The sequence below is a fragment of the Thalassophryne amazonica genome, chromosome 6 (assembly GCF_902500255.1).
Source record: "Thalassophryne amazonica chromosome 6, fThaAma1.1, whole genome shotgun sequence".
NCBI classification, from domain to species: Eukaryota; Metazoa; Chordata; class Actinopteri; order Batrachoidiformes; family Batrachoididae; genus Thalassophryne; species Thalassophryne amazonica.
This window is the reverse complement of record NC_047108.1, coordinates 122,764,977-122,783,823: the sequence shown is the minus strand read 5'-3', so window position 1 is coordinate 122,783,823 and position 18,847 is coordinate 122,764,977. Positions and strand designations below refer to the sequence as shown.

The 18,847-nt window shown below is 41.6% G+C and overlaps 1 protein-coding gene across 1 annotated transcript in view; it reads left to right on the top strand.

The window, feature by feature from the left end:
* The window catches only part of LOC117511543 (potassium voltage-gated channel subfamily KQT member 2-like), a 163,607-nt gene that overhangs the window by 117,276 nt on the left and 27,484 nt on the right, over positions 1-18,847 (top strand). The window contains exons 12-16 of the mRNA XM_034171548.1: positions 1,682-1,732; positions 2,580-2,785; positions 8,214-8,231; positions 9,001-9,106; positions 10,040-10,170. Coding sequence (XP_034027439.1) covers positions 1,682-1,732; positions 2,580-2,785; positions 8,214-8,231; positions 9,001-9,106; positions 10,040-10,170 — 512 coding nt within the window. The remainder of the gene's footprint in view (positions 1-1,681; positions 1,733-2,579; positions 2,786-8,213; positions 8,232-9,000; positions 9,107-10,039; positions 10,171-18,847) is intronic.

Here is an 18,847-nt window from a genome sequence, read left to right as displayed (position 1 = left end):
TAACACTTTATCATGACTTAGCCTGATATATGATTACTAGATAACAGTACCTGTGGGAATGAAGACAATAAGGGATTTGGCAATCTGAAATTTGACCCCAGGGACCTTGACCTTCACCCAAATGATTGACCTTTGACTGACTTTAACTGCCCTGGAATCCACCTGAGCCACATTTGGTCCAAACTGGGTTGAAAATCACATTTTTTTACTTTTACCTTTGCCACAAGATGATTTTGGGACAACCTTCTCTGACATACCAAGTTTGGTAGACATCAAGTTGGCCAGCAAAAAGACAGGTGAACATGACCTTGGCCCCAGTGATTGACCTCTGCCAATTTGACCTTGTTGGGAAATCCTGGAACCCATCTAATCATGTTTGCCAAGTCTGGTGCAAATGGGAGTGAAGTTTTTTAAAACTTTGACCCCAGTGATTTTCTTTGGCAAATTTGACCTTGAATTCCAGAACCCATGTCCATACGTTTGCATACATGGTGCAAATTTAATGAAAAACAAAACCAGCAGCAACACATAAAGTTAAGAAACAAGTAAAGAAATTTTGCCTTTGACCCTCATAACATTAACCCCATTGATTGATCACACCTGGCCAATTCTAGAACCCACCTCCATATCTGTGACAAGTACAGTATGGTACAAATGGAATAAAACCACAAGAACTGCGCTTTGGTAAAATTGACCTCAATGGGGCAATTCTAGATCCTGCATCCACATGTGTGTGCCACGTTTGGTGGGCACTGGAGTGTGTGTGTGTGTGTGTGTGTGTGTGTGTGTGTGTGTGTGTGTGTGTGTGTGTGTGTGTGTGTGTGTGTGTGTGTGTGTGTGTGTGTGTGTGTCTCACACACTTGTTTTCATGACAATTCAGGACATTTTTCTGATAACACACATTCAATATCAGGACACTCGGAAAAATGAGGACATTTTCCACATCCTCATTTTTCCAAGCACTCTAAAGCATTTGTGCCCCTCCCACCCAACATGCAACCAGACCAAAAATGTCAAATGTCTGAAAATATCACAATTTATGGAGAATATGTGTGTATTTATCGTTTTTGCTCATCATCAATTTCACCGCCTAGTGGCCGGTTTTGGAACTTAACACACTTTTCACACTTTCAGTTTGATGCAGTGTGATGTTATTGTACTCATAAGTCACATAAACCTGACAGTGTCCTCATATGTAGCATAGGGGGTAATCAACAATGTGACCTTTGACCCTAATGACCATGACCTATTGTATTTGATGTCCCACTTCGAGAACGCACCTAGATACGGTATACATGTGCCAAATTTGGTGGACAATGCAGTGTGTGTGTGTGTGTGTGTGTGTGTGTGTGTTGGGGGGAATTAAATTTTGGCCCTTTCAAAATCAAGGACTTTGCTTGACCTGTGGGTCAACCCTTCATCTACATGCCAGATTTGGTGGAAATCAGCCAAATAACCTGTGATTAGTCGGGTGAACAAACACAACACAAACTAAAAATCCATTTGAATAGAATTTGTCATCACTCAATCTGTTCTTTATTCAAGATATTGTTTTAAACGGCTGCGAATGTCATCATAAAGTGTTACTAGCATCAGAATGTGGCACTTAATGCTGATTGTCTCACTGTGTCCACTGCTATTTAATCTTTTGTGTCTCCTCTACTGTCCGCCACTCCAGTAATGAAAATGCACACAAAGACAGACTTTGCGGGTGCTGTCCCAGAACCATTAGGTATCGTTGCTGCACAGATACTAACAACTGCACTGCAAGTCTGTGTGTCTCCTTCCATTCTTACCTCTGCTCCTCTCCCTCTTCAAACAACAGTAAAGCTCCGTAGAGGAACCACACAATTAGATGTCACTCAGTGAGCCAGCAAACCTCATTATGCAGCGTTTTAGTGCACTTTGTATAGTACAGTGGAGTCCTCTCTGTGACGATCACACCAGAGCTAATGGGACTCCAGCGCTTACCTTCTCTCTCTGATTATACACAGATATGCATCATCATTTGCGTTCCGTCACACCTGATTTATAGTTTCTCTTTAGTAATGTGTTTTTGCCATTGATTTGCTTGCTGCCTTTTTTGCCTAATTAGCCCGTTTATACTTTGGTTCTGCAGGCGAGGTGCGTTTTGCTGCACACACCTAACAGTGCCTTTCTTTTGACTGACTCCCATGTATCAGGTGGAGCATATGATGGTGAATTTTTGTTTCTTGCATGATTTTGTTTCTGCACATAGAGTGAGACCGCAGCTCCTTTTGAGGCGTGCACTGTCACTTTGCTTCCATGCATGCTTGCTTGTAGCTCCCTGCTGCTTGCCCGATCCACTGAATGCTCCACTATGTTCGTATACGGACATGGCTCCTGCTGCTGTAGGACATTGCCCATTTTGCATTTCTGTTGAGGTAAGAATTGCATCAGTGCTGAACACTTAAAAAAGAAAAAATCCCAATATTACACTTACAAGAAGAAGTAAGAGAATAAAGGACACATTTAGTTACAGATGCAAAAAAAAAAAAAAAAATCACGCTCAGGTTTAATAACCTTTAGATGAATTTCCCTTCTTTTTTACTGCTCAGTCGCAAGGCCAGCTTGAAGGACAAAGTGTTCCCAAGTCCTTCCAAGCCTCCAGGGGCCAAGGGAAAAGCCCAAAGTCCTGGGGGTGAGGATGGGGCCGAGGCGAGTCCCAGCAAAGTCACAAAGAGCTGGAGCTTCACCGAGAAGAACCGAGGAGCAAAGCAAGCCTTCCGTGCCCGGGGCACCACCTCACGCCAAAACCCGGAGGGTGAGGGAATGCCACACGCAGAGCACACCATCTTACAAAATTAATAATCGTCTTTAATAATCGTCTTATCAGCTCTTTTATCTGACATATTTGTGCTTTGTTGTACTATACTTTTATTATGCCATTTATTCTTTTATTATTGGAGTTAATTTTGTTTTGTGCTTTGATTCTTGGGAAAGCTCTATATAAATAGATATTATTTTTCGGTAAACAAGTCCGGAGTATAAACTTTAGGACTTCCCAAACTAGTTAAAAAATCAATCAACAACAACAACAAAACAACAAAAAGAAAACACCAACAACAAAGAAACGACGTATACGCCGGAAAATCTGATAATATCTAAAATGTATTTATGCAGGACATTTCTTCTTAATTTCGGATTAAATCAGAAACTCACAGAGCTCACATGGAGACATTAATACTGATTTACTACAAATACTAAATCACGGCGGAGTGGAAATGTTGAGACAGTTGTGACAAATCCCACTCAGTACTATGAATCAATCTGCAAAGTAGGAAATGTCTATGCAGCACTTTGGACCAGGATATTATTTGCTATTTGGGTTCCACAAATGGAAAATCTACCTTATGAGGACTGACTAATCTGACTTAGACTGAAGTAAGCAGAAAAGGTACTAAGGATGGCGCAATGCCACTTTTTCATGTCTGATACGATATCGATAACAGAACCTTCATTTCAGTATGTGCCAGGAGGACCGATGCCAATCTGATACCTTTTCTCTTTGTGAAAATGACTAATCTCTTAATAAATATATTTGTGTGGATGTACTTTGCTAACTTTACCATCTTACAAAACATCAACTCAAAGAACAAGTAGCAGTAAGTCCTATATAGGCCCTGAAGCCATTTGGTGCCGGTGCATATACCTGGATTCTGTAGCATGAAGAGGATGAGAGTCTATGACTCCTCCAGGATGGAACGCCAGTCTATCACAGGTTACTTCCCCCGCTAAGGCTGGTGTCCAGGGTGTACGCTGCCTCCTGCCCTATAATTGATGGGATAAGCTCCAGCCCCCGCCCCATGACCCTTAAGTGGACCAATAGCAATCCAAAATATTGGATTGGTGCACCACAACTGTCAATTGTGTACTGGACCAGCCCATGTAATTGATCGTGGAGGTACTGACTGGCTTTTTAAAATTTGAGTCATGAAATTTTGTATGTATGTATCTTTTTTTTTTGTTTGTTTTTTGCATGATAATAATGTACTTTTGAGCAAATCATTTAATTGGGAGAAACTCTTTACATTCCACAACATTTAAAAATTTTACAGTGAGCCCTTTCAAGGCCTTTTAGCTGCTTTCCATTTTTTTTTTTAAAGAAACGTATTTATGATATATAATTTAAAAAGGGCTCAGCCAGGATTATGCAGACCTTTGTGAATGTTCCGTAGCTTTGAATTCTAATTCAAAATATTTAGTAATCCAACAAAAATTCAGTCTTTACCAGCATCTTCCTGTGGTTACACCCTTGAAAATTCTTTATATAATGTGCACAGCTGAATGCTCTGCACACAAAAAGTCAAAATGGTCTTTAAGTTTGCCCAATCTGTGTAAAGGCACTTGATGCTCTTCTTGTGCATACACCTGTTTTATTTCTTGTCCTTGTTACTTTTCTCCAGGATTTAACTAGCAAGATGTTACTGGTCATCATTGATGTGAAATGATCATCTTTGTATGCTTTGCCGCACACGCGGTAGAAGTTCTTAGGACATACAATGTTTCAAAAAGAATCCTGACAAAACATGTCGATAATTATTTAAGCCTGTTTTTGGGAAAACCTTGATGTCAGTGAAGTCCTGCTCATTTGCTATAGCACAGTAGATTTCACATTAGAGTTGTAGCTACTACAACTCTGAGGGTAAATCAAATTTTGAAATGCATTCAGTATCATATGGGTTATTAACAGTAGCTTTACACATTTTGCTCACTGCCTACAGCAGTGATGCATAGTTCAGGGGTTTTTAACAGCCACACCCACATCATGTGAGCCCATCTGCACCACCCTACCCACAAAATATACACAGATTAAGTATCAAAATAACAACCACAAATCCATTATAACTCTTCTGATAAGATATGACAGACTGTAAGCGTATTATAATTTATATTTCACAATTAATTATGAATGATTGTAAAGAGATTTGTGAGAGGTAGGTTATGCTACTTAATGCAGACAATATCAAGCAGTACAGAGCGCACCCTCTGGTCCTTTCCTCTGTGAGAGGGAGAGGGGAAGAGAAGATGAAAGTAATCACATTTTAGCCTGTTTTATACTTTTATAGAGAGCCTGTAATATATCTGTAAAATATTAATTACTTAGTGGGAACGCTGCTTTCCAAGTTTACCTGAACCCGTCCGACTTATATACCTAGCACATCAACAGCCTACAGCCTTTTTAGGAAAAGAGCATTAACGCCACTGAGCTAATATACAGTTTTTATTGATTGCTTTGACACAGTAGTCGACTCAAAATCCACATTTCTCAAAACAGTTAACGCAGAGGCCTAAACAGTGGCACCAATGGTCAAAATGACACATTTTGCTTGCAAAAGGCTCTAACTCTTCTAAAACAAACTATGGACCAAAAGCAAATTTTGCCCTCAAACAACACAACTTGCACACAAGTGCATAAGCGCTTCCAATCAGTCATTAGACAAGGGGCATCAAAATACAAAATGCAGCACTCAATGTGAATCAGTGCTGCATTACTGGTCATTGTACCTAATGACTGAGCTACAGTAATGACTGAGCAGCTTACATGTCAGTGCCATTTGTAGTCAAATTTGCCTTCTTGCAAAAAAATTGATCCAGATATGCTGTGATGAAAATTTTATTGATTGCAGTATTCATTCTTGTTTTTCTTATTTAGACCGTGGCTAACAAATGAAATATCCCAGCAGAAACCACATATAGAATATGAAAGAAAAAATAAAATCCGTCACTGTGTAAGACATTAGGAAAATAAAAATAATAATTCTGTACAATAAAGAAAAAAAATCTCTACTAGTCTATTCTCTCTTGATGAATAGGCCACATGGCCTCATCTACATCACACTCAATATTTTCCCTTGCGATGCACCTAGGGAAGAATCTTCTAGCATGCCTTATCCATCCTTGGCATGCCTCTGCATCTATGTCTTGGGCAGCAGCGGTCATTGCATCGAGAAAGGGCATCTGCTCATAGGGGCGGTGGTCGTATACCTTCCATCTCCATGCACTGAAGAATTCCTCTATAGGATTTAAAAATGGAGAGTATGGAGGAAGGAATTGCATCATCATCCTCGGGTGCCCCACAAACCACTCATTCACCACACGAGAGTGGTGGAATGCCACACTGTCCCAGATTACAAACAGTGGCATGCCAGGCCTCAACAGCCCTCTTTCCTGAGGCGGGATGAGCCTGTCATGCAGGGTGTCCAAGAATGCAATGAGGCGCTCACTATTGTAGGGGCCAACAGCTGGAATATGGCTGAGGACGCCATCATTAGAAATAGCAGCACACATAGTAATGTTGGCGCCCCTCTGCCCTGGAACTGTAATAGTGGCCCTATGCCCAATGAGGTTCCTCCCACGGCGCCTCACTTTACAGAGGTTGAAGCCGGCTTCATCGACATAGATGAAAATATGATGTGCCCCCTCAGCTTCAAGCTCCATGATACGCTGAAGAAAAGAAAAAGCAAAATTACAATTACATACAGTAAAGGTAACTCCAGTTGACAGTAACTGCATGATATGCCAAGGCACCACAGTATAGTACTGTAATGTGTCCTTACCTCCACATATTGGCATCTGGCCTCCTTCACAGCATCAGAGTTCCTCTGGAAGGGAACTCTGTAGAGCTGTTTCATAGCCATGTTGTTCCTACTGAGGACACGGGCAATTGTTGTCTCACTCACAGTATTTACATTTCGAAATACCCCCTGATCTGCAATCACTGCTGCCCTGATTTCACGCAGCCTAATGGCATTATTTGCCAGAACCATGTTCACAATGGCTGCCTCCTGCTCAGCATTCAAAAGTCTGCGTCTACCACCACCGACCGGTAGCCTTTCGATTCTATAAAGAATACATGACATGTGGAATAAAATTACATGGCATACTGTATATCACTACAGATATATCTGTATATACTGTATGAGCAACATTACCTGTTCTCCAGTCAAAAAACTCTGACAAAGAGTCCAACCGTGTTTCTATTGAGAACAGGTTGGACTCTTTGTCCAGCCTCTCTAAGTGAAAAACCATGATTTACCACATGATCAATCACAGTTGCCCGAATTTCATCTGTGACTTGAGCCCTTCCAGCTACACCCCCACCTCGCACACGGACTCCTCTTCCTCGGACTCCTCTTCCCCCGAGCCCTCTACCTCTCACTCTCATGTGCCTTCGACCATCCATGCTTGCAAGTTACAACACACAACGTGGCACCTTTTGAACCTGCAGACTGATTGCAAATTGAAAAGTTGTGTGAAGCAGTGTCAAACAGGTGCTCCAGTGATTTCATGCCGGTCAAGAGGTTTCTAAGAGATGGGAATATATGGTTTCTGTTTGGTTACCACAGCTAAAGCAATGGAGTTTGGACTGCTTGAATGACATCTGCGTTAACTGATTTGCAAAAGGGTGGGGGAATTGTGTCAAACCAATGACAATGGGTTAACTCATTTGCAAGAGGTGTTTTTTGCTCTGCTGAGAGAGTGATGATGAGGACTGAGAGGTTACCAGTTTCTTCAAACAGGTTAAAGCAATCAATAAAAACTGTAATAGTGAATATAAGAAACAAAGCCTGTGTAATAGTTTGTCCTGCATGTTGTCAAGCTGTGAGGAAAATGGGGGTGAGATGTATTCTGCATCAAAAAGCCAACAATTCAACATTCTGCTTTGGAGTAGGAGATGTTTGTGCCCAGACATCTTCTATTGCTAGACAACCCAACTACATCCATATGTCATTCAGGCCACTGTGTCATCTTCTCAGTAAATTTACTTCTTCACCATTTGTTTGCATTCTTCCCCCCCCCCCCCCCCCCCCCCAACACACACACACAGTTAATCCAGTTCTCATTAGTTGTTTTTCCTTCTTCCGCTTCATGGCATGTTAAAGTGCTGATTGAAATGCAGGACGAAGACTTGGGACTGAAGAGTTCTCCAGGTTAGACAAGTCATCATGACGTCTTCAATTTAGACTTCACTGTACAAGAGTATCTTATCATATATTCCATATACAGTCTTATTCATGCACCTGGTAAGTGTAAATGAAGAGAATCCAGATGTTTCAGATACAGCCTACAAATCATTCAATAGAGTCCACATGTTCCCATCTTTGGAATTGATTTGTCTGCCGTTCACATCATGCTCAAATCCATAACAACTCTTTCCCCATGTTTCTCTCCTCTCTCTCTTTTTGCAGCAATTGAAGGTTTAATAAGTAAGATATTGGGATATTTTGTTGGTTGGCTTTTATGGGGGAATCGAACACAAATCAACGTCCCTGGATGGGGAAAAAAAATGCATGCTGAAATCTACTGAGATTTGTTCACTTGACATGGACCCTTTTTATTTGGAGTTCTTTTCCTCGTAATGAATTAAGGTGTTGATATGAGGTTCTAAAGCATGACAACAAGCATGCAATGTTTTATTAGTGAGCTAATAAACTTAGCTAGTTAATTAGTGTTTTCAGATCCACACAAATCGTTATGTAGTATTAGACCAAGTTGACATTGGGTTCAAGTCAAGTGGTGCCAAGATTATTGGAAAATGACCCAAAGACAAGAGGTCCAAAGAGCCCAAATGCACTGCATGATGAGGCCTCACTTTCCCTACCAGACTCTGATTTCTGATCAGTATGGTTTCAGCTTTGGCACCTTTGATACTTAAAAAAGTACAGATCTATAAAATTTTAACGTAGAATGTGATTGGTGGTGAGAAGAGAGAACTTGTCATTAAAACATGAAATAAAGCCATCAGCGCTATCCTTCAATTCTGCACCAGATCGTCTTCTGTTGTTCCACTAAGCCCACTCACTACACTCACAAACTGGCTAAAACTGGCTTGAAACCAAATGGGTTCTTGAATTTATTTTTGCACTTTCAAAGCTAAAATCTGCACATAACAGCTCGACTTTGCTTCTGCTGTTGACGCCGGTAAACTGGAGCCCAATGAATCATCCTTTAAGTGTCCTTGTCTTTGCTGTGTAGAGGCCAGCCTCCCAGGAGAGGACATTGGTGACGATAAGAGTTGCCACTGTGAGTTTCTCACTCAAGAATTACCACCGGGCTTGAAGGTTGCAATAAGGGCAATTTGGTAAGGGTTTTGTTGTTTGTTTGTTTACTTCAGCCATGAAAATGTGAGTTTGAAAAGTAAACAAGACACTTTTGCATTTGCATTTATGGCCTGCTGTTGTGCAAGCTTTAAAGCTACAGTGTGCAGGATTTAAGGGCGTTTATTTGCAGAAATGGAATTACCTGCAACAACAAATCGATGTCTTTCCAAAAGCTTAAACTGAGCCTGTCATGCGGTCGATTGCACGCCAGAATTCAGTAATTCTGAGTCAGTTTTTCTGATGTTTGATGGAAATGCCTTCCAGTGCACCTGCTCAGGAAAAGGACATCAAGCTCCTTTTTCATGATATTTTCATCAGCCATCTTGGGAGGGGGGTTGTGATGAGTTTGTGACCCAGCGATGTACTGACAGTAACACCAAGGTACACAATTCAAGTCAGTGGCTGTCAAATATCAAACACTACATACATGTAAAAATTCACAAAAATGTAATTTTGCTCACCGCTCACTGTGTGCACCACCATATGGCTGTGATGTCAGATCAGTGACCTCAGTCTACAAGGATCCTGCCCACGTTTCTGACTTGAAAATCTGACTTGACTGGCTGTTCCATTGCACCTTTCCAAGTCAAAGCTCATTTTATTCAGATTTCTACATACGATGGATTGTAGCATGAGCGCGGCCCCCCTCATGGACCACCATGTTGATGCAGTAGTCCAGAAGGGAGATGCTTACAGAAGAAAACAAAGAGGAATCATTGATGGTTGTGAGGGAACTTGACTCCCCAATGCTAAAGAAGGAAAAAATTAAGAGAAACAATGCCGTGACCCTTGATGGCATAATGCAGTCTGCAACCTCACCACTAGATGAAACAAAATCCTACACACTGAAGTTTTAACTTGTGATAGTACTTACAATCTACAGTCTAATTTATCAGTTACTTTTTTCCTATCAGCATCATGAGATTTCTTGTTTCAAAGAGGAGGTTCAAAGAGAGCTTGCGGCCATATGACGTCATGGACGTGATTGAGCAGTACTCTGCAGGTCACCTGGACATGCTGTCTCGCATTAAGAATCTGCAGTCCAGGCAAGTACACCATTTCATGCAACTGAACCTGTTTTAATCCAAACCAGTTTGCTTTTCAGGTTGAGTCAAGATAAAGAGCGTATCTAAAAATTCAAACTTTAAAGCTAACAAATGATTTCATTGGTTGGAAGTGGGTGCATTCGGAAACCCTGGGGCATCTCATCAATAGAAATGTGTAAACACTTTTAAAATTGAAGTGCTGTAGCCAGTGAAAGCGGAAGAAAAAACATCTTAGTCATTAATGCAGATAGGTGAAGAGCATAGTGTTCAGCTTGATGTACAAGGTCGCACTGAGGAGTATTACAAATGGCTGAAGTCAAATAGCACTCGATGTTTACGGCTGGTTACCAGGACTAAAAGGCTGAGCCTTTATTGTGTCAATTTTGCATTAATAGCTTCCTCCTTGGTCAATAACCCTTCAGGCTGTGGTAATGGTGTGCTCACTTCATGGTGGATGATGTTACATTTCTGATGCTTCCATCAGTTTCTTAGTTGTGATCATTGTAGATTATGTTGGATCTTGAAAACAAAAGTTCCTTAATTCCTTGGTGTTAATTTGGGCCTCTTTCATCAATTAGGTCACATCTGTAAGATTTTGTGTTTCTTAACATTTATGTATATGCTAGAGCTCTCAGTGAAACTATATTGTACCTGTCTTAATAGTAAATGTCCACCAGATGGAGATACTGGTCCATTTGAAGACCCTTGAGTATTGGCTGCTGTGGGACACTGCCACTGATGACCAACCAGTCGCTTATATTCGTACTTAGTACAGTTACTTATGGCATAATGATTCTGCGAGATTGTTCCAAAGGTGATGTTGGGTATTTTCTCCTCCAAACATTCTTAAAACCTTTAACAAGACAAACAGAGTCAAGAAACACCAGTGAGACAGAAAGTCAAATTTAGCTCGCGAGGAGTGCAAACAGTCCGTACACGTAGTACCACTGAAAGCACTAAGGACTGTTGCGCCTGCTCACTCTTTTTATTAGGAAAACCTACCCACAGCGTGAAACTTGTCCTAAGGGGGGGGGGGGGGGGGGGGAGAACGCATGACAAGTTTCTTCAAGTAAAACAAACACATACGTCAATAAGTGCAGCTGCGTGGAAAAACAGTTCCTTTGTTTAATCATATCTTTGAAGGTCAGCACATCTCGTTCTTGCAGGCTCCTCTGTTTGCACTTATCATCTGTTCTGCAAAAGCTTGGAGTGTCCTGTTTAAAACAGTAAGCATTTGTACAGCATAAGGTCAAAATAACCTCCATTTCTTCACTCCCAGTCGTTAGTGGCTACAGAAACAAAGGTTGTGCTGTCAGTGTAATAATAACAAGTACATTCTCAGGGTTATGTTAAGACAGGTGCAAAACAGCTCAATAACATTTCATCAGAACAAAAGACAAAGGAACAAATGTTTAACAGTGATAAAAATCCAGCCAAGTCCAGACGTAAATCCTTGGCCAAGGTCCGATCGATTGATCGTGTCTGCAGTTGTCGACCGCCGGTGGCATCGTCTGGTTGACGAGATTTTCCCGAAGAAGACAGACAGGAAGTCGAGTCAGTGAGTAGAATTTCTTTGTAACAGTACTGAGTGAATGGTGATAAGATCACATAAACAGTTAAATTCCGCAAGCGATGATACAGAATCGTCTGTTAATGAAACACAGTTAAACTCTGTAAGGAGGTCGGACTCCTCTACGATGGCGAGGAACGCACGTAGTTAAATTCCGAAGGAGGGTGCGGACTCCTCTGTTTATATACGCGTACCGGTAGGGAATAAAAGTGTGATCACATAAACAGTTAAACTCCGTAAGCGATGGCGTGGAATCGTCTGTTAATGTAAAGCAGTTAAACTCCGCGAGGAGGGCGGACTCCTCTACGGTTGCGAGGGACGCACGTAGTTAAATTCCGAAGGAGGGTACGGACTCCTCTGTTTTAATACGAAGTAATACCGGTTTTTGAGAATAAAAGTGTGAAAGTGTAATACTTTGGACAACGTAAGTGACAACCGTGTGTGTGGATGCAGAGGCAAGTGATTCCGCTTCCTACGGGGAGGTGAAAGGAATCAACCACACGACGGCAAATTAATTGTCACGTCCAAAGAAAGTGAAAACTTCAGATTTAGAACACCCTAGGTGTGCCCCCGTCTGAAGTCCAAATTATAACAAGGAATAATAAAAATGGGGGGAAAGACGTCTAAAAATAAGGAAAATTTATCAACTGACGACTGGAAATTTATGGAAGCAAAAAATCCAAAAGCAACAAAGAAATTGGAGACCTGGATAAATAAACATGACTTTGACGGACGACTAAACCTGACTAGTATTCAAAAACTGAAGGAAAGGTTGGAAAAGGAACATAAAGGTGATAAAAAAAAAAAAGAAGCAGAAAGTAGGGGCAGATTTAGTGGCATTTTGGGAGGAGGAAGCAGAGAACAGACGGAAGGGAGCAGAGAAGCGACGATTAGAGAAAGCAAGGAAAAAGAAAGCTGTAGGTAAGGCAGAAGAAGATGTGATAATTCAGCACAGAGAACCTGAACAACCTCAGAAACCACCGACGGCTGGACCGCCGGCAACAACGCATTTGTACCCTCCTCTACCAGAGGATGATGATGTGCCGCCACCGCAGTATGATATGGCGGTGCGACCTAAAGTAAAAAGTGAAAAACAAGAAAAGCCACAAACACGCAGTCAAACAAAAGTGCCTACAGCTCCTCCCATGGAGGAACACAGTGACCAGGAAGGTACCTATCCTTTGATAGAAGTACCAAATCCTCGTGCAGGAACTCCAGGGCACCGATCAACCATGCTCGTATATCGAACATGGAATCAATCAATCAATCAATCAATTTTTTTTTATATAGCGCCAAATCACAACAAACAGTTGCCCCAAGGCGCTTTATATTGTAAGGCAAGGCCATACAATAATTATGTAAAACCCCAACGGTCAAAACGACCCCCTGTGAGCAAGCACTTGGCTACAGTGGGAAGGAAAAACTCCCTTTTAACAGGAAGAAACCTCCAGCAGAACCAGGCTCAGGGAGGGGCAGTCTTCTGCTGGGACTGGTTGGGGCTGAGGGAGAGAACCAGGAAAAAGACATGCTGTGGAGGGGAGCAGAGATCGATCACTAATGATTAAATGCAGAGTGGTGCATACAGAGCAAAAAGAAAAAGAAACAGTGCATCATGGGAACCCCCCAGCAGTCTACGTCTATAGCAGCATAACTAAGGGATGGTTCAGGGTCACCTGATCCAGCCCTAACTATAAGCTTTAGCAAAAAGGAAAGTTTTAAGCCTAATCTTAAAAGTAGAGAGGGTGTCTGTCTCCCTGATCTGAATTGGGAGCTGGTTCCACAGGAGAGGAGCCTGAAAGCTGAAGGCTCTGCCTCCCATTCTACTCTTACAAACCCTAGGAACTACAAGTAAGCCTGCAGTCTGAGAGCGAAGCGCTCTATTGGGGTAATATGGTACTACGAGGTCCCTAAGATAAGATGGGACCTGATTATTCAAAACCTTATAAGTAAGAAGAAGAATTTTAAATTCTATTCTAGAATTAACAGGAAGCCAATGAAGAGAGGCCAATATGGGTGAGATATGCTCTCTCCTTCTAGTCCCCGTCAGTACTCTAGCTGCAGCATTTTGAATTAACTGAAGGCTTTTTAGGGAACTTTTAGGACAACCTGATAATAATGAATTACAATAGTCCAGCCTAGAGGAAATAAATGCATGAATTAGTTTTTCAGCATCACTCTGAGACAAGACCTTTCTGATTTTAGAGATATTGCGTAAATGCAAAAAAGCAGTCCTACATATTTGTTTAATATGCACTTTGAATGACATATCCTGATCAAAAATGACTCCAAGATTTCTCACAGTATTACTAGAGGTCAGGGTAATGCCATCCAGAGTAAGGATCTGGTTAGACACCATGTTTCTAAGATTTGTGGGGCCAAGTACAATAACTTCAGTTTTATCTGAGTTTAAAAGCAGGAAATTAGAGGTCATCCATGTCTTTATGTCTGTAAGACAATCCTGCAGTTTAGCTAATTGGTGTGTGTCCTCTGGCTTCATGGATAGATAAAGCTGGGTATCATCTGCGTAACAATGAAAATTTAAGCAATACCGTCTAATAATACTGCCTAAGGGAAGCATGTATAAAGTGAATAAAATTGGTCCTAGCACAGAACCTTGTGGAACTCCATAATTAACTTTAGTCTGTGAAGAAGATTCCCCATTTACATGAACAAATTGTAATCTATTAGACAAATATGATTCAAACCACCGCAGCGCAGTGCCTTTAATACCTATGGCATGCTCTAATCTCTGTAATAAAATTTTATGGTCAACAGTATCAAAAGCAGCACTGAGATCTAACAGAACAAGCACAGAGATGAGTCCACTGTCCGAGGCCATAAGAAGATCATTTGTAACCTTCACTAATGCTGTTTCTGTACTATGATGAATTCTAAAACCTGACTGAAACTCTTCAAATAGACCATTCCTCTGCAGATGATCAGTTAGCTGTTTTACAACTACCCTTTCAAGAATTTTTGAGAGAAAAGGAAGGTTGGAGATTGGCCTATAATTAGCTAAGATAGCTGGGTCAAGTGATGGCTTTTTAAGTAATGGTTTAATTACTGCCACCTTAAAAGCCTGTGGTACATAGCCAACTAACAAAGATAGATTGATCATATTTAAGATCGAAGCATTAAATAATGGTAGGGCTTCCTTGAGCAGCCTGGTAGGAATGGGGTCTAATAAACATGTTGATGGTTTGGATGAAGTAACTAATGAGAATAACTCAGACAGAACAATCGGAGAGAAAGAGTCTAACCAAATACCGGCATCACTGAAAGCAGCCAAAGATAACGATACGTCTTTGGGATGGTTATGAGTAATTTTTTCTCTAATAGTTAAAATTTTGTTAGCAAAGAAAGTCATGAAGTCATTACTAGTTAAAGTTAATGGAATACTCAGCTCAATAGAGCTCTGACTCTTTGTCAGCCTGGCTACAGTGCTGAAAAGAAACCTGGGGTTGTTCTTATTTTCTTCAATTAGTGATGAGTAGAAAGATGTCCTAGCTTTACGAAGGGCTTTTTTATAGAGCAACAGACTCTTTTTCCAGGCTAAGTGAAGATCTTCTAAATTAGTGAGACGCCATTTCCTCTCCAACTTACGGGTTATCTGCTTTAAGCTACGAGTTTGTGAGTTATACCACGGAGTCAGACACTTCTGATTTAAAGCTCTCTTTTTCAGAGGAGCTACAGCATCCAAAGTTGTCTTCAATGAGGATGTAAAACTATTGACGAGATACTCTATCTCCCTTACAGAGTTTAGGTAGCTACTCTGCACTGTGTTGGTATATGGCATTAGAGAACATAAAGAAGGAATCATATCCTTAAACCTAGTTACAGCGCTTTCTGAAAGACTTCTAGTGTAATGAAACTTATTCCCCACTGCTGGGTAGTCCATCAGAGTAAATGTAAATGTTATTAAGAAATGATCAGACAGAAGGGAGTTATCAGGGAATACTGTTAAGTCTTCTATTTCCATACCATAAGTCAGAACAAGATCTAAGATATGATTAAAGTGGTGGGTGGACTCATTTACTTTTTGAGCAAAGCCAATAGAGTCTAATAATAGATTAAATGCAGTGTTGAGGCTGTCATTCTCAGCATCTGTGTGGATGTTAAAATCGCCCACTATAATTATCTTATCTGAGCTAAGCACTAAGTCAGACAAAAGGTCTGAAAATTCACAGAGAAACTCACAGTAACGACCAGGTGGACGATAGATAATAACAAATAAAACTGGTTTTTGGGACTTCCAATTTGGATGGACAAGACTAAGAGACAAGCTTTCAAATGAATTAAAGCTCTGTCTGGGTTTTGGATTAATTAATAAGCTGGAATGGAAGATTGCTGCTAATCCTCCACCCCGGCCCGTGCTACGAGCATTCTGACAGTTAGTGTGACTCGGGGGTGTTGACTCATTTAAACTAACGTATTCATCCTGCTGTAACCAGGTTTCTGTTAGGCAGAATAAATCAATATGTTGATCAATTATTATATCATTTACCAACAGGGACTTAGAAGAGAGAGACCTAATGTTTAATAGACCACATTTAACTGTTTTAGTCTGTGGTGCAGTTGAAGGTGCTATATTATTTTTTCTTTTTGAATTTTTATGCTTAAATAGATTTTTGCTGGTTATTGGTAGTCTGGGAGCAGGCACCGTCTCTACGGGGATGGGGTAATGAGGGGATGGCAGGGGGAGAGAAGCTGCAGAGAGGTGTGTAAGACTACAACTCTGCTTCCTGGTCCCAACCCTGGATAGTCACGGTTTGGAGGATTTAAGAAAATTGGCCAGATTTCTAGAAATGAGAGCTGCTCCATCCAAAGTGGGATGGCTGCCGTCTCTCCTAACAAGACCAGGTTTTCCCCAGAAGCTTTGCCAATTATCTATGAAGCCCACCTCATTTTTTGGACACCACTCAGACAGCCAGCAATTCAAGGAGAACATGCGGCTAAACATGTCACTCCCGGTCTGATTGGGGAGGGGCCCAGAGAAAACTACAGAGTCCGACATTGTTTTTGCAAAGTTACACACCGATTCAATGTTAATTTTAGTGACCTCCGATTGGCGTAACCGGGTGTCATTACTGCCGACGTGAATTACAATCTTACCAAATTTACGCTTAGCCTTAGCCAGCAGTTTCAAATTTCCTTCAATGTCGCCTGCTCTGGCCCCCGGAAGACAATTGACTATGGTTGCTGGTGTCGCTAACTTCACATTTCTCAAAACAGAGTCGCCAATAACCAGAGTTTGATCCTCGGCGGGTGTATCGTCGAGTGGGGAAAAACGGTTAAAGATGTGAACGGGTTGGCGGTGTACACGGGGCTTCTGTTTAGGGCTACGCTTCCTCCTCACAGTCACCCAGTCGGCCTGCTTTCCCGGCTGCTCGGGATCTGCCAGGGGGGAACTAACGGCGGCTAAGCTACCTTGGTCCGCACCGACTACAGGGGCCTTGCTAGCTGTAGAATTTTCCACGGTGCGGAGCCGAGTCTCCAATTCGCCCAGCCTGGCCTCCAAAGCTACGAATAAGCTACACTTATTACAAGTACCATTACTGCTAAAGGAGGCCGAGGAATAACTAAACATTTCACACCCAGAGCAGAAAAGTGCGGGAGAGACAGGAGAAGCCGCCATGCTAAATCGGCTAAGAGCTAGTAGCTACGCTAAGCTAGCGGATTCCTAAAAACACGCAAAGCGAATAATGTGTAAATAATTTAGAGGTGATTCAGCAGAAGGAGTGCTTTAGTTAAGGCACGTAAAGATTACACTGGGAAACAAATCGTAATCTAGATAACTAGATCAATCTAACTGCGCAGATCAAACAGCTAACAGATACAGAAAAACACCGCTGTGCTCCGGAACAAGAAGTGATACAATACCGCAGTGAGAGCCGACCACCAGTAGAGTCAAGTAAAAAAGTAAAAAAAAAAAAAAAAATAAAAAGGTAAAAAAGTAAAAAAGTCTTGAAAAAGACTATTAGTTCAAAGTCCAAAGCAGCAGGTAGCAGTCTCTGTGTAAACAGTCCCAACAGAGAGCCAAAATTAACAGATACAGCAAAACACCGCTGTGCTCCGGAATGCTGATGATATCAAAGCAGCAGTTGACATGATACCATCACCTCATGTTGACATTGAGGGATTCATGCAAGACATAGAAAACATTAGAAAGTCGTATCACCTAGATGGAACTGAGGTCCAACAGGTATGGATGAAAGCATGTGGCCCAAAGTGGAGTCAGGTACGTGGGGACTGGAATCCTGTAGACGCGGAAAGAAAGCCACTGGAGCATGATAATCCAGTGTTGCAGACAAGAGTGGAAGCTATGATTACACGAGCAAAAGGAGTATTGGGCCCAAAGATAAATTATACTGAAATTACTAGGACAACTCAGAAAGAAGGAGAGCCATGGGCAGAGTTTAGATGCAGATTTGAGAGTGTCTTTAGGGTCCATAGTGGCATATCGCCAGGAACACCGGTGTATGAACAACAATTAAAAAACGCTCTGATCCAGCATTCCAATAAGGATATAAAAGCTTGGATACAGAAACACTGGATTGGCTTGCCAACTGGCACATTAGAAGAAACACACACTCACTGTTGTCATGCCGAGGAGGTCCTGAAACAGAAAAAGCAGACAGGAAGTAATGACAAAGGAGTGTATGTGGCACAAGGGGATGATGAAATATATTACCAGCAGAGTAATATGAGACAGCAAAAACAATGGAAACGTCCCCAAAAACCATGGCAGAATAGACAAGGTGGACAACCACAACGTCAAGGACCATGGCCGCCACAGCAACCACTGAACAGACAGGGAGGATCACCCCGTGATCCCCTGATATGTTGGAACTGTGGAAGAGAGGGACATATGTCTAGGAATTGTCCAAATCCACCCCCGAATGCGGAAAGAGCTCCACAGCGAAATACTCCTCCGCAGCCACAATATCCACAATGACTAGAATCCATAATCCATGACTCCACATCAGATAGGCAGTCTGATTGTGATATGGATCTGTGTGCCTTGCTGGGAAATCCAGTACCCAAACCAGAAGTGACCTTGTTAGTAAATGGGCGGCCCGTAGTGTTTCTTTGTGATACAGGGGCAT